The sequence below is a fragment of the Homalodisca vitripennis genome, chromosome 6, assembly GCF_021130785.1.
Source record: "Homalodisca vitripennis isolate AUS2020 chromosome 6, UT_GWSS_2.1, whole genome shotgun sequence".
Classification (NCBI taxonomy): Eukaryota; Metazoa; Arthropoda; class Insecta; order Hemiptera; family Cicadellidae; genus Homalodisca; species Homalodisca vitripennis.
Window position 1 is genome coordinate 106,604,850 of NC_060212.1, and position 16,875 is coordinate 106,621,724.

At 32.5% G+C, this 16,875-nt stretch overlaps 1 protein-coding gene across 1 annotated transcript in view; it reads right to left on the reverse strand.

Moving 5' to 3' along the window:
• The window catches only part of LOC124364680 (endonuclease/exonuclease/phosphatase family domain-containing protein 1-like), a 37,001-nt gene extending 21,030 nt beyond the window's left edge, over positions 1-15,971 (reverse strand). The window contains exons 1-3 of the mRNA XM_046820346.1: positions 15,866-15,971; positions 9,578-9,721; positions 4,633-4,844 (exon numbers count right to left, since the gene is read on the reverse strand). Coding sequence (XP_046676302.1) covers positions 4,633-4,844; positions 9,578-9,715 — 350 coding nt within the window. The 5' untranslated portion in view covers positions 9,716-9,721; positions 15,866-15,971. The remainder of the gene's footprint in view (positions 1-4,632; positions 4,845-9,577; positions 9,722-15,865) is intronic.
• Between the last annotated feature and the right edge of the window lie 904 nt (positions 15,972-16,875).

The window sequence follows — 16,875 nt, forward strand, 5'->3', positions numbered from 1 at the left end:
TCTATTTTAAAAAAATCATGGGAACCTTATTTTTCTAATACCCCTCGTAGTTCATACAAAGCTTTCAAAATCATGCATACTCATTCTGTGCTTATTGCTTGCTCTGTGGTTATAGCAGTTGGCAAGGAAGTATTTATAGACGACCAACAGTAGTTTTTAGATTTTGAATTTTATTAGATTGTACCATGAATTTAGATTTAATTCAAATTAACTGTATGATAAATAGTTATTTTAAGATTTTTATTAATATATAAGCTAATTTTAACTAAAATGCCCTGTTTCATATATATTTTGTGTTTATCTCTTAAATCATGTTTAAAATAACAAATAACTTTTAACTTTAAGAAAAATTTATTTTATAGATGTCTTGGCATTGTAGGGAAACCAAACGGCGTGTGCGAAGGGTTAAGATAGTGGGAAATAGAAAAATTTATTAAATTTCCATCACATAAATAATTTAAAAAAACAAACGTTTTAATATGGTTGATTGAAATGTAGTACTAAGATAATTATATGTTTTCATAAGTTTTAAAGTAGATATTTTAATGAAGTTTGTATATAGAAGATTTACAAACAAAAAGAACAATGTCCACCACAGTTCTAGTGGTGGCACACATTACATGAGACTTGTACTCAAATATCACAGGCTATTGATCAGGTAATCTTCTCCATAAATAATGACATCATTTATTACACAACACCACATCAAACATTGGATGTATTTATGGAAACAGACCATTAAGTGAATGAGTTCAAAGTTATTTTACTTACTTGCTCCAGGTAAATGGATAATATAGAAACTTCAAGTTGAGCACCGAGTTGATAAAAAGGCAGCTACAGAGTATTAAAACAGTAAAAATTTAAGTATATTATATTAATAAATAACTAAAAAAACTGAGTTTACAATTTTACATAATAACATGATTTTGAGGCATTTCCTATTTTTAATTGGTATTGCATTGTAAATTTTAATTATTTTAAAAATTGTCCTATGGCATTATATCGATAGATTACACATTGATTATTAATTATATTAGACATTTGAAGATTAAATTTATAAAAACCTTATTTTCTAGATTATATTTAAATATTTGATAAATTGATTTGTCAGAAATTAACCAATAAAGGAATTTATTTTTTAAATATATCATAATTGAGTTTATGTGTTTTCTTCCCAGTATTTCTCCATGAAATTCATACATATTTATGGAATTTTTATGCTTATAATAAAATGTACATTGGAATTTTTAACAAATACATATGATTGATTATAAGGAAGCTGTAATATTTGCTGATAACATGAACTTTTTTGTATGAGTTAACACTGACATTAAAAGGTTAAAGAAGTTTAAATGATATTCATACATTGTTATACAAATCTACAACTATACACAATAAAAAAATATAAACAGGCAATAACACTTTTTTTACTTTTGTGTTACACATTGTACCTGTTTTTGACAGCTTATGCTACATCTTGCGCTTTATCAATTATTTTTTACTTTGCAACATTTTAAGCCAATGTAATACGTTGTTGGTGGTGTTCATATAATATGCATATATGCCTATAAGATTACATCACAGTGCCTTAGCAAATATAAGTTATTAGTTTTGATTGCCAGGTAAACTTACAATGGGTGAATTAATTGTGAAAAATAAAGTCAAGAAGCTGTTATTTGCTTCATTGGTATCAATACAAAATTACAAAAAAGTAATAAAACTATGTAAAACCCACAAAATATTAAATACAAGGTCTCAAAAAAATACCGGGATTTTGAATGGCCATTACTTAAAAACTAAACAATTTAAAAATCAAATTGAAAACAAAGGAACAAATTTTGTTTTCATACTGCAATATGTTTCAATGTAAGTTCCATTTGTTGCTCTGCAGGTAGTGAAGTAGTATTATTCGGCGAAACAGGAGGGCCTATAACTTGGTCATACAGTAATCCACACCTTTTGGTGAATCGTGCACATGTTCCTGCACAATATTAGGCTGTTTTGAACCCCATATCTGACAATTATGATGATTAACGACACCATGTATTACTGTCCCTGCGTATGAGAACAGCACTTGTTTAATAAAATTGGGATCTTCATCAGGGCCGCATTTACAAATTCGGCGCCCCTAGGCCTACAGACCAAAGAGCGCCCCCCCCCCCCCCCCAGAGGACTCTGATTACACTGACGTAGAAATCCAGTAAATTTCTTAATTACGTAATTTTGATGAAAGATAATTACAATAGTATATATATATATATATATATATATATATATATATATATAGGATATATATATATATATATATATATAGGAGTGTTTTGAATAAATAAAAGCAATAAACCAATGAATGAGTCAAACGTCGCACCCCGGACCTAGTTGACCTTGGCCACCCGCCCCGCCGAGCGCCAACACCACCCGCCGCCGCAACTTTTTTCTTTTGTGTACTTTAAAATTTATGCGCCCCCTAAAATTTTGTGCCCTAGGCCTGGGCCTAGTGGGCCTATAGGGAAATGCGGCACTGATCTTCATCAATCTCATTTAGCATAAAACTGGCATTCTCTACGCTTACGGCAATCAGCCGATGCACAGGATTAGGAAACAGGAGTTGTCTACTTGCGCTTTTGGAGATTCAACCTCGGATGATGCGGAACATACCTTTTAAGGTTCTGATGATGGATAGAAGAAAGAAGAGAGCTGATGACACAACTGCAGGAAAAAGATCTTCAATCGCAGACCATCATTCGAGTTGTGCTCCAAGAACAGGAATGCTGGAATATGGCGGCCAAATACGTGGAGAAAATTCTAAGGGCGATAAAGGGCTCTACATCGTGAACAATTAATCTAGGGAGAAAGGAAACCAGATAAGAGCTAGGAAAAGGTTCAAACAAAAGGCCTATACCAAAGTATTGGGAACACCATTTTCAGGCTGGTCTAGGAAGAGAAGGGGGTATTTTTTAGTGAGTATGCCTTAAAGAAAATACATGTCGAAGAGCCCCACACTTGTTCCACACAGTCAAAAACTTTAATCTGATGTCTGAGTTTAAACTGAATTTTGTAGGCATGAAGTCTCAATGTTTTATCAATAACATTGTGTGCTGTTGATAAGACATTGATGGGTTAAACATACAGTTAAATATACCTTTAATGGGGTATGTTTAACTGAAAACTGCATTGGACAATCAATGTTTTGGGGTTTTCGATTCAATATTGTTGGATTTCTACAATTTTGTCATCACTCGCTTTTGGCCGGCCAGTTGAATGTCCCTTCAACACACTTCCTGAATCACAAAACTGGTTAAACCAGCATCAAATTGCTTTTCATACGTAACTCAAAACCAACGCTGCACACTAGCAATCGATTTCAACTCTGGGTACCACAGAACACACTGCGCCTTTTGTTGCACCGTGAATATTGTACTTGTAACTGGCATCAGGTGTGTCAGTCACAATAGCGTACTGCCACCACGCGGTTGTTCTGCGCATGCCAAGGTCAACATTTCCTCTCATGCTATATGGAAAACAAAATTTAGTTATTTTAACTTCAAATTGACATTTAAATCATTTAGTTAATTGAATAGTTTTTAGGTAATGGCAGTTAAAAATCCCATCATTCTTTTTCGGAGACCCTGTATTTATTTTATCTCAAGAACATTTATCATTATGTAGTATCTCTCTAGTAGTAAAAAAAATATTTTCAGAAATTACTATGCTCAAAATATTTGTTAACACGTGAGATCACACTCGCTCTCTGTATACAAGAGATTGCACAAAGGCAATTTTCTCACACTTATATTGTTATTACTTTGTAACTTTCTCAAAAAATGTATACTTAGTTTGAATAACTATCTCTGAGAATACACTAGTTTAAATAATATAGAAATAAAACTCTGTCTATGAAAAACACATTACAAGCAAAGTAAAATCTGCCATAAAATTTACATTACAAGGAAAGTCAAATGTGAGCACATTGCAGCATGTACTTTTTTAAGTATGTAATTAAAAACCAGATTGTACTTCAAAAGAAATTTGTCTAATAACAAAACTACATGCAAAATAGAACTTGAATTTATTATAAGTAATTGATTATATTGATAATTTTATATTTCTGACTCAGGAACAATTTTAAAAACAAATCTGTGACATGAGGTCATAGCAAAGCATCTACAACTTTATTTATAGTCCATTTATGGTGGTGTATATACTGAATGACTTCAATAATGTTTGTTGTATGGTTTTATAGTGTATGTATAGAGTCAACTCTCAATACATTTTTGGTTCATGTAAACCATAATTTTTTAATACTTTAATGGCATACCGAATTAAAAGATTGAATTGATTGCATGGACCATATCTTAGCTGTTTTCGTTTAGGAAGTCATCTTGCATTATTCAATTTAAAATTTTAGTTCTTTCTCAAATTTGTTCGTAGACATTTTTAAAAACCAAGGGATGTGTCAATTTCTACAAATGACCTTTTATGGTAGGTTTCCTGTTTAGTTCTATTTAATATTATATAAATGGATGTCTCGGTTTCTGCAAAACCACAGGCCACCCGTTTTGGTTAACTGTAGTTTTTGGTTATCAACTTCATAATCAATCTGTAGTCTCTCATGTGTGTTCATGTTCTGACCTGTTTGTCTTGCGGCGGTGGACACAGATCTCCGGTCGGATAATGCTCAGCTTCTCCGCTCCCACACCAGTGACCAGCGCCAAGTCCTCCACCTTGTTATAGCGCCCGATGGCCTGCCGGTAGTCTACAATGTTCTGTGCGATTGTACGTGTCACACCTGGCAGAGTCATCAGCTCTTCAGCCGTTGCCGTGTTCACATTCAACTGGTCACCCTAAAAATACTCGTAATTTAGTGATGACAGTTGGCAAGTCTCTTTTTGATTTACATTACTTACAACAAAATTTTTTTTTAAATAATAAGTCTAAAAATATTTTGAAAATAATGTGTTTTTTTTGGCAGATCGCTCTGAGAAGTTCTTGTCTGCATCTATGTAGATATGAATGTGAGTGTTTGTCCATACAATACAGAGATTTAGCACCAAAGTTGGTCTACTGAATGGTAAAGCGTACCTAGAAGTTGGGATTTTTCATTTTAACCTTGGACTGGAAGTAGATTACAAGGGCTAGAAGTATATGCTTTTTGACTGAAATAGGTTTCTCAGACCTACACATGTATCTTTCCCTGTCCACGCTCTACTCTACCTGTCAATGTGGGCTGTAGAAAATGGTCAACCTTACCCGTGAGGGATTCCTTGCTTGCTAATTATATTTACAACTAAAATGGCAAGTCCAATTCGGCATTTGCAAGATATTGAAATTGGTCACATAAAGTGATTGGAATGATGACCGTTTTATGGGGATCCCAACATAATACAGAGAATTTAATAATTTTCACGACAATGTATTATATGTAACAGTTTTATTTGAATAACATTGTGAATATAATGAAAAAGTTCTCTCACGGCAGAGCAGCTGAATTAATTCAGCCGGGTAGAGACAGAAGCGTGTCACTGTAATTCGACCAGGAGAGGGTTAAAGCAGAGAGCAACAGAGATATTAAATATGGGCCTGTTGAATGCACAAATTATTTTGCATGCTACTAATAAAATACAGTGAATTCTGTAATTTTTACTAACCCAACCCCTGAGTTTTTTACATGAATGAATTGTGTTTGTCCAATAAGTTTTTGAGAACTGGAGGTTTTTTAAAGATAAATCCAGGTATTTGTTTTGAAGAAAAATGTATGTTTTATCTGTGTTCATCCATAAGTAAGAAAAATCAAGATAGTTAGAACCCCCAATTGATATTGAACACTTAAATGGTTTTTATTTTAGAAATTACCTACATTTCAGTTAGTGTACCAAGGGCAGAGTTTTCCATTGTTGTACTTGTCGTCTAGTCTAGATTCCCACCTACACTACTAACTTATTTAGGATCATTAACATATTGTCACCAACACGTGGTCAAGGTCGTTTACTTCACAATATTTTATCTACAGTATATGACAATCGAACAATTTTTTAAATAGATGTTTTGTAATAGTAATATGAAATAAAAAATACAACAAAATAAAAAGAAAAAACTACATGAATGAATTATATAGACTAAAATATTAATATATAGATGGCAAATAGATAGAGTGTGATTTTCTAAAAGCTGGGAACATCGAAACATAGGCTATAAATTGAAGAATAATGAATAAAACTTGTATAATGAATTATGTATACAATAAAACTTAATTTAACTATTATCCTTTATTTATTAAGTACTTAATTTATCTAAAGACTTCCAGTATCGCACTGAGTATTAGGTCTGTCCATAAGGAATGAAACGTAGCACACTACTTATCATCTGCTTATCAATTCTACCCTACTTCTTGTCTAACAAGCGGGTTTTGTTACTGTACTGTAAAGTTGGTTTCACAATAAATTTTACAAAATGGTCACTGCAGTACATAATACTGGCGCAATAGAAAATTTGACCAAGTGTGAAATTTGTAGTAGTAAATAAATTTGGCAGTGCATTTTGGGCAGCGCAAGATATTCAATCATGTCATATCAATACTCCAGCTCAAAGCTACTAACATATTCAAGTTTTCAATACTTTTCTTTTGCTAAGCTCTTTAGAATCTAATGTTCTATTTTTAAGATTAGTGTGCAATTAAATCAGTCTTCAGATAACAGAAACTGTCCATGACGTGGGTCCCAAAACAGCTGACAGATTCAACACAAGTTGAATCGAGTGGAGGCCAGGCAAGAGTTTTTGAGACGCTAAAAACTCTATAGAGATAAATTTTTTCACTCCATTGCTTGGAATTTTTCACTTCCATAAATAAAGTCAAATATTTCACACTTGGCAATAGGTTAGATTGACATTTTTCACTGAACCAACACAAAACATATTATCACATAGACAGTTCTCAACATACTGACCTTGAATCAGTTGCTGAGGGGAGGAATCAGGCTACACAACAGTGTGGCAAACATGTCGGAAAAAAAAACCCCTCTGGCCTAGAGGCCCTCAGTACAGTTGGAGGAATTTAGCTGTGCTTGTGCAGCCCTAATACTACCCTTTCAAAAAACGAACGCTATCTGTGTGGCGGGTTGCGTTTATGTGCTAGCCGCTGAGATGAAGGCGCAAGAATCTCTTAACGACTTTAAACTGACGATTTCGATTTGCCGATTATTATTCACACATATGTTATTTTCAAAAACACGTTAAACAACAATATAACAACTGAAAAACAAGGATAAGTCCTATTATTGTTATTATTTGGTATTCTCTTATTATTTAATTTACAATCACTTCAATAATATTTAATTAATTTAAATGCTAGAATATAATTTTCTAATAACAAATGTTACTTACAATGATTGTTCTTCAATTCCACTCAAGTTGTCCTCCTCTTCTGGGTCACTGTCACTGCTGTCTGTATCCGAACCAACTGATATAATAAGGGATTCTATAATATTGTCAATCTGGGGTTCTGCGGCTGCATAGTCCCTTTCGATTTCCTCTACGTGCTTGCACTTTACTGACCACTCTTCTGCACTCATACTTGATATCTTGTCTTCGCATAGAGCTTTAGCTTGATAGATAGTGAAAGATGTATTTCTCATAACCACATGATGTTGACTTCGGCCCAAATTAACTCAATGGGATTGAGGTCTGGGTGGTAGGGCGGAAGTCGTAAGATGTCATGACCCTGTAGTTGAACAGTTTCGTCCAAGGCGTACCGGACATGCCTTGGTTTATATAGCTGCACAAGTTTGTAGAGTTCAAGATAAAAGTATATCGTCGCAGAATGGTATTCCGTTTTTTGAAAGCCACAACTTCATATCTTGCTTCCTACTTTTTGAAGTAGGAGCTTTATCAATTTGTTTGTTATGGTAGGGCGCGTTATCGAATACTAGTACTGAATTTGGTTCTAAATTCGGTAACACTTTTTCCTTTATCCACTTCATAAAAATGTCCCCATTCACATTGTCGTGGTAGTCTCCACTATGGTTGCTTGCTTTCCAACATGTAAAAGCATTGGGCAAGAACCCTTTCTCTCCATCCGCATGGATAATTATTAGTCTCTCGCCCTTGGAAATCGGCACGTGTAACCCTTCATTTGAGCCATTTGACAAAGTTTGGTTAGATACGTGAGACGATAGTATATAAGATTCGTCTAAATAAATTATGGGGCGTCCTTGCTCCCTGTAATTTTTTAACGCTCTCAAGTATGTTATCCTCTTCTCTCGGATTTCTGGCTTTTCAATTAATAATTTCCTATTGTTTGCCGTCCTTCTCCAAGTAAATTCCAGGTCCTTTAATACCCACCTAAAACTTTTTTCACAACCCTGGAAATATATTTTGTCCCTTAGCGCCTCCCTCAAAAGTTTTGCAGTCGGTATTCGATGTTCTTCAACATGGAAATTGTCAACTATTCTACGTCATTTACGGTTTTTGTTTGGTGTAGTAAAACTTGTCTCACACATGTTACTAACCTTCAACTTGCTAAGTTAACTGTTTATTTTAGTCACAACTCGCTCTGATACTCCAGTTGCTGCAGCAGTTCTTTGGCGAGCCTTTGACAACGGAATTTTAACAGTTTGATGGTCTGCATCTTCCTTCATAAATGTAGAAACATTACTCACAATTTCGCGAGCCTAACTATGAATAGGCTTTTGACTTTTTTTGTCTTTAACTCAACAGACATTATCGGTAAAAGCGAAGCACAAGCTACACTCAGCACTGTCACAAAACAGACTGATTGTGGCGAGTGCGATGAGTTATTTGGGCCAATACGATTCCTGAAAGGAGGGTTTTAAACCATGAGTCAAAGGAAATGTTTTCGGGACGCAGCGCATAATGCTACCCCACCACCCCTCCCGCCCATCACCACACACTCCAGGTCACGTGCACAGCTAAAGTCCTCGAACTGTATATTTCCAGATATACCTCAAATTATCAACAAAACTCAATGAATTTCTCATCACAAATAATCAAACATAGTAAAAACTATAAATTTCATTGTTATATATCTGTAATGTATACTGCAGAAGTTTTTTTCTTATTGGATTTTAATTTTCCATTAATTTAAAAAACAAACACACCAATAATTAAATTTTAATTTTGTGAGACGCTTTTCGTTTTCATGGAAAACATCATCAGACCCACATAACTGAAAAAATTGAACGGATTTCATTCGTCTACCAGTTACTATTTATACTTTTGAGTGGCAGTCCATTGTTGTAGTACATTAGTTTATTAATGTATTAGGGCTTTTTACACCTGAAAATTTCAATCTTCGAAACATAGTGTTGTACTTTTTGTAACATATAACGATTTGTACATTCTTATGGGTTGTCTTACATATATATATATATATATATATATTACTAATGGTTTATTTACAGGTAAGTTTACTTTGATCGAATTAAAAAGTCAAACTATAATATTTTGTTCTATTACATACTAAAAAACTTAATTATATGGGAAATAATATAATATATGCAAATCAAGTATAATTATTACTAAAACTTTAGTAATGAATCTAAGTAATAATAAAAGAGTTTACCTTAACATCAGGATCCAAATAATTGAACGTAGCACTGAGTGAGTGGTTGGTGTGTGATCTCCGAGGGAAGGGTGAGCGCAGAGATCTTCGTAGAGACTTCCGCCTTCCAGAGAATGTTGAGCTGTGGTTCTGACCCATCTCTGGCTGTAACATTGTGATTCAAATCACTTTATATCTCAAGTTAATGAGCGAGCGATTGTGGTGAGAACTCTGAGAGAAGGATGAGCAGGATCATTGTAGGGATTACCACCTTCCAATGAGTTGCAGTTCTGATAATTTCTGACTATAATACATATTGCGATTCAAATCAGTTTATGTCATGTTGCTGAATAATTAGAGAGTACGATACCTCTAGATAAGTATAAACAAAGAGGACAACGGTGAAATTTGGGCTAGAGATGCATTTTATTTTGTTCACTTAGTACAAGAAGTTGAGAAAACCCCCTTATTGCACTTAGTCTTAAAGGACCTTTGTGGCTACTTCCAGGATGATATGGTAATCAGGATGAGTAAGGTTTGTAGAAGGGGCCACCTTCTGTCAAAACCCCATAATGAAGGATAATGGGCATTATATTGGTCATGTCACATTGGATGAAGGAGAAGCACCCTGTTTCTGCATCTTACAGTTAAAACAGACAGAGTAGTTCTCTCTTGTGCTTATTATTACACAAACTTTTAACTCTAAGGAAGCCTCACCTAATTCAACAGTCACGGAAAATCTGTCAAAGAATTATGATGTGCGACACCTGGACAAACATTGGGTTACCCAAATTTAAGTGACACACTGGTTTTGCTGTAACCCAGTGTAGTTCTATTAGCAGGTATTACCAACCAGAAGTAAAACCTTTAAAAGGCTTTTAAACAAATTCTGAAATCCGTCTGAAATATCAACATCCATGTCAGTGATGATAATAATTGACAAAGTAACTAGTTGACATGAGGTGGAACAAGATTCTGTGCTGGTTATGAATAAGTTATGATATAAATATGTTACAGTGCAAACTGTTTGACACATACTCGTATAATGCCAACGTACTCTATTACATGTGTTAGTAGAGTGCAGTCTATCCATCCACAATTTGTGGTCTATATTTGTAGATCCATGATTACCAACTTTATTAAAATTTTTAATATGGCTGTTGTTCATTCTCGTTTCGGAGCAGTTTTGTGTTAATGTTCTTTATATATCTGAGATAGCCAATCTATCAATGATCGAGCATTAGTCTCAATAAGTTCTAATATATGGTTGTGTGCCCAGAATGTAACTATTTTAATGTCAACATTCATTGAAGTTATAGATGTTTTGTCAGTGGCGAGCAAGAGTTATAGATCTGTAAACCATTGATATACAAGTTAAATGAAAATTAAAGGGTTATATTTTTGTAGCTATATCACTGATGTTAAGGAAAATAGTATTGGCATTAAAAAAGATCACTGTGGTACACCATGACTAAGCCCCTATTCATATGCCAGCTCAATGTTGTTTGCCTTAAAGATTGTAGGCAGATTGACAGATAAAATTTAGTCCAACTGAAGAAGCTAACTTTTAAAATTTGATATGCTGAAAAAGAGAACAAACACTATTGTAGGCTTTCAAAACAATGAAAAAGGTTTATTATATAGTGATTTGCTTTCTCTCCATTGTGGATTTTATATCAGCAGTTTAAAAAGGACAGTTCAGTGCTGTAATGAGGAAAAAACTATACTACGTGTCACAAAAGTAGCTCCAAAAAAGTTTTAAGCAACACTAGTATTATAGGACTTAAATTATATATCTGAGGTGAAGGGTAAAGAAACAAGAGAAAAAAATGAGCTGGGCTAGGGAAAGAAAATGGAAAACATAGGGGCTGTGCTCAGCTTAACTCTTCCCAAGCATATGACGGAAAATTTTGTTAAGTTTTTTCCTAAATTGCAAACTATAGTTTGTAAAACTGATGATGATGTACATTTGAATGTTAACTAAAAGTCTAATGAAAGCTGTGCTCCATTTATTGTTCTTAGTCACATGTTATCAATCCAAAACTGGTTATCATGGCAATCAAACTCCATTTAGTGCTGTAGACTAGTGCATTTCATGGTTTTTAAGTGTAAGAAGGATGACACTTAATTCATGAGATCTGCCTCGTAGGCTCTGTTTCGACTCTAAATTGCATATATATGTTACATCTGAACACCGTTTACAGCTGCAGAATGACTTAATTGGAGTTTTGATTTTATTTATTAAAAATTATGATTTTGTTTTGTTTTCAGTGATTTGACAAACTCCATGTTTTGATTTCTTATATATACTATTTTGTAAAAAATACTGAACTCTTAAAAACATCCCTTTGTATTTTTTTTTACTTCCTATAACTTCAGAAATTTAACTTTAATTATTTCAAGCTAATTGTTTTTAGCACACTAAGAAGACATAAAGAAATTTATATTCCGTGCTCTAAGGATTAAGTAATAAAGACTCTGAGGGCTAAGAAACAAGGGAGAATAATAAGCTAAGATAAGGCCGCTTGTACAATGAAAATAGTTTCATTTGTTTGTTTCAATAATTTTTTCAACCCAAAACTAGAAAAATACCATTTATAACAAATATAAATTAGACATAAAACAGACATGCACAATACATCACTTAACTATTTAAGACACTAAGGGTTGTGTCAAATTCAACAACATTTATTAATTGATGAGAGTACGTCTTAAATTACTTACTAAAAGCAGAACAACACTTCATACTTTTAGTATACTCCATTTAAACAGTTTTTGAAATATTGATTACATGTAAATACCACAAGAACTTTCATCATTAAGAACTAGTGAAGGGAATGCTGAAACAAGTTCAAAGCTGGTACCAAAATTAACCCTTTAAATATCATGAATAAGTTTGTTGGCCAGCTTAGTATGCCATTTCTTTTCTATATGGCAGACATTACTTTGATATTTACAAACCTAGAGAAAAAAGTTTTTATAAATAAATGCTTATTATAAAATGTACCAACTAAACAATTTTGTAATAAACAATCTTCTGGTATCTCAAATGTTTTTCGAGATACCAAAAGAGATTTATTACATTTAAATACCATAAGAAATTAAATCACCAAGAACTAGTGATAAGGTGCTAAAACAAGTTCAAACTTGGTATGAAAATTGGTCTTTTAAATACAAAGTTCTTTGGTCAGCTTGGTATGCCATTTCTTTTCAATATGGCGGCCGATTAAACTTTTAGAAATACCTCAATTCCATTATCAACCTAGAGAAAAAAATACCAAAACTGTTCTGGATTGTTTATGAAATTTCCTAAATTGTTTTGTAACTTTTGAACGGTTTTAGAGAAATTGAGGGTAATTTGGTATTATACGGAGGCCACTATTATTTGAATTTATTGAGTTTTTCTTACTGGGGTCCTAAAAGACTATATTATTAGAAATAACACACTTTATTTAACTTAATATTAAAATTACATGTCATTATGAAAATAGCTTCTTGTTCTATGCATCCCAAAAGTAAGCAATGTCAGTGAGGAGGAGACCACTCTGTCCCTATCTGCTATTTGTTATAAAACTGTATAAGTAGGTTTAGATTATCATAAACATGTCACTAGCAATACCAAAGTTAAAGATAGCTTACAAGCACTGACATGACCTGAGTTTGAATTTGGGCACTACCTAGAGGGATGTTTTTCTTCTCTCACCAGAAGCCTGCACTAATGGTCCATGATTGAGCATTTCCGATCGGCACTTCCCCAACCAATCATAAAACCTTTTTGACGTCAGATCATGTTGGATGTGAGTAACGTTTTATATTTCTAATATATCTAGAAATAGAGGCTAGAGACAGAGTGGTCTTCTCGCAGAAATCCACTTCACTCATCGCTTCCTTTTGGGAAGCAGAAAACAAGAACCGATCGTCATAATGACATGTAAATCTCACAGTACATCAAATAAAATCTGCTCTCTCTAATAATTGAATTTTTTTAGGTCCCTAATAAGAAAAACTTTTCCAAACAGTGGCCTCAGGATAACACCAAAGTACTAAATTGAGTACTTACATGTAAATCCTACGAGAATAAATTAATAATATTTCAGTTGTTACTAAATCTACCCATTTCTTCTGACTTAACCAATATATACAAACAACAAATATACTGTTAATACCACTACACATTTAAAAGCATGGAAAGCTGAGACCAACTATCAGATTAAATTTTTTTTAATTGCATTTTGTATTAAAATTAATTACCCTATTAAGTTTGTTTTAATTAATTTTTATCTTTCAAATTTGAAAATATGATATTAAATAATTTAGGATTGATAAATCATTTATAATTCCGTTATAATTTGGTAACAGTTAAACTTAAGCATGTAAGACTAGACTACTTGTACTCTTCATTTAAAAAAATTGTGTTTTCTCAGGACACGTCTAAGATACAACTACACAATTATCAGTTTGTTTATCACATAGAAATTTGTGATTTAACAGAGGGCTTAAGCAGGTGATTTTTTTAATACCACTCATGACAATACATACAACAAACAACACACTCAATAAATAAAACAATGACATAAAATAGATAATTTAATATGCAATAACAGGCCTCGATCTTAACACAATGCATGCAACAACAGCTTCCAGATTCAATTGAATTTTCTGAGCAAACTTATTTTTATTCAGCTAAAAATAGTAAACAAATAAACCAGTCTTGCTTAAATAATTATTTACCCTTCTCTTGTTTAGGTGGTAAATTGATTATCAAATTTGTCTTGAATAAAATATTGTAAAATGGTTAGGATTTAGCAGCAGAATGTCTTACAGCTTACTAAAAGAAATTAAGGATAAGATTATTTACTTTAGCCATGTTACCTAATACAATCTAAAACCACTTTAAACAATTTTCTAAAGTAGTATACTTTAATTTCCACAACAAATTTGTATGTGTTCACTAATTAGTAATTCTGAGCAATCTGAGTAGGTCAACTTCAATTTCTTTCATATTTTAGTATGACTATCAGGCAGGCCATAGAAAGAAAGAAACATAAAAATTCCCATCAAATGCCAAATCAATCAATGTGATCTGGTCACAGGAAAACACTGATCACAAATCCTCCTGTACATCGGTGCGGACTTCGATGATACCTTAGGTGCCCCATCAAAATTAATAAAATACTTATTTAACATTTAGAATTTATCCCAAACAGTCCATCAATCTAGGGGAGTCTTAATATTTACTGAAATTACCTGCAAGGTCGTAACTTGCGCTGCAGTATAATAAGCAGTCAACCAAAACAATAGAATTGATATTTAATTGTCTAAACAACCGAACAATAAGAAACAAATATGTCAAACTGAAATACGTCACAGGTACTTCAAATTATTGTATAGTATAGTACAGCTGTTTTTAGAGTATATCTAAAAAAGGAATATCCTAATTTAATGAATAATTAAAAACAATATAATTTATTGAATTTATTAAAAATAACAAAGCAATATACTTAAACAATAGTGCTTACTTAATTCTTACTATTTTGTAACTAAATCTGTCTGACGGCTTGTGACACAAATAACACATGTTCATCACCATGTTATATATCCAAGTCATTAATCAAATACTACGCAAATAATTTGATTTGTTTGAATTAATTTAAAGTTAAATTGTTATTTAATAAATTTAAAAAGCTGGCAATAATTAATAGTAAATACATACAGGTGGAATGTTTTCGTATACAATAGTTTACGTATTTCTAATCGATAATTTGGTTCACTTATTCTATTTTGATGGTTTCGCTTATTATACTGCAACCTAACTTGAATACTTTTAACTGATTTGGTTCGATATTTTGGTTTCTGTAGTTAGATAATCATACATATTGACGATTTGACTATGATGGTGGTCATTTATTAAACTGCAGACTAAATTTGTGTCCTGTAATATTAAAAGAAGGTAGATTTCTTATATTGGTTAATAAGAATTAATTTCATTTTTGTTACTTAACAGTATTTGTTGCTCACATTTAGAACTATGACAAAGCCAACTTAAAAGGATAGTTGTACTGTAGGCTTATATTGTCTAAATCTGGCCTCAATAATATGCTATTATTTAAGATGTCTAACTGTGTCGTTTTAATATTATTATCAGCAGGAATACATTGTATCAGACTAAGATAGTAGTCGATGTGGCTGTCCTCTCCTAAGCTAAGTCAGGAATCCATTCTATAATTGGAATAAATCTTTACTCAAATTATTAAATGATATAATTTAATATTGATTAAAAGTAATAGTCTATTTAAATAATATGGTTACCCGCCAGGCTGAAGATTTGTATCCAGTTTTTTAACAATCTAACCTACGTATCATCAAGTACGTCTTCCAAACCCAGTGACATGATTTCGCCATCGTCTGCAGTAGTTTTTTCAGAACGAGCTGTCAAATGAGGACAAAATCTTGAATTAACCAACAACTTACATTCCCTTTTACAGCTGATCCATGATTGTATAGCCTACGCTACGCTGATTTGAATGTTTGTTTCATTCCATGTCATTGCGAAATAACAATACAGATTTTTCCCCGCTCTATATTCTACTCAATGAATATAAAGAGAAAACACTTCTGCATTAAAAACTTGAGAATATATTGTCTTTTCACCCACTGATTTCAATTCGTCATATTTAAACACTGTTCTAATTTATTCTAATTTATGTGTATTAAAAATGCTAAATCACATGATTAAAATGAGATATTTACAAAGCATACAAACTAGAGTTTTCAAAGGTAAATCTGTAATCGTGTAAGCGTAAAATCAGCTCAATTGCTAAAATATGGTTGCGTATTGAAATAATCGAGTTTTTTGTTGTAAACTGCAGTTTCTTAAAAACATTTGTGAAACTTGATCAGTAATACTTTGGATTATACCTTAATTAATTAATGTAATCTAATTCACACAAATTCTTATATGCCGAGTTGTAATCCTCTAAAATGATGTTATCGAGAGAGTTCTACAGCTAGGTATATACTGCCTATTATATGAATAAAACTGTAGTAATTTATTCCTTTTTTCTCAGTTTTTCTGATTTTCAAAACAACCCAGACACGTTTAAATACCACTAAATGATATATATGTAAATATAAATCAGAATATTTTAAAAGTTAGCTAAAATAATAATTAGTGAAAATTAACAATAAATACACTCATGAAATGTATGTTTGGGCAGAATATAAAAGAATAAAAAAAAACAAAAGTTGTATTTAAAATTACTACATTAAACTCAAATCAAATGAAATTACTCCTTGAGGCGGTTGTATATCGTCTGGCC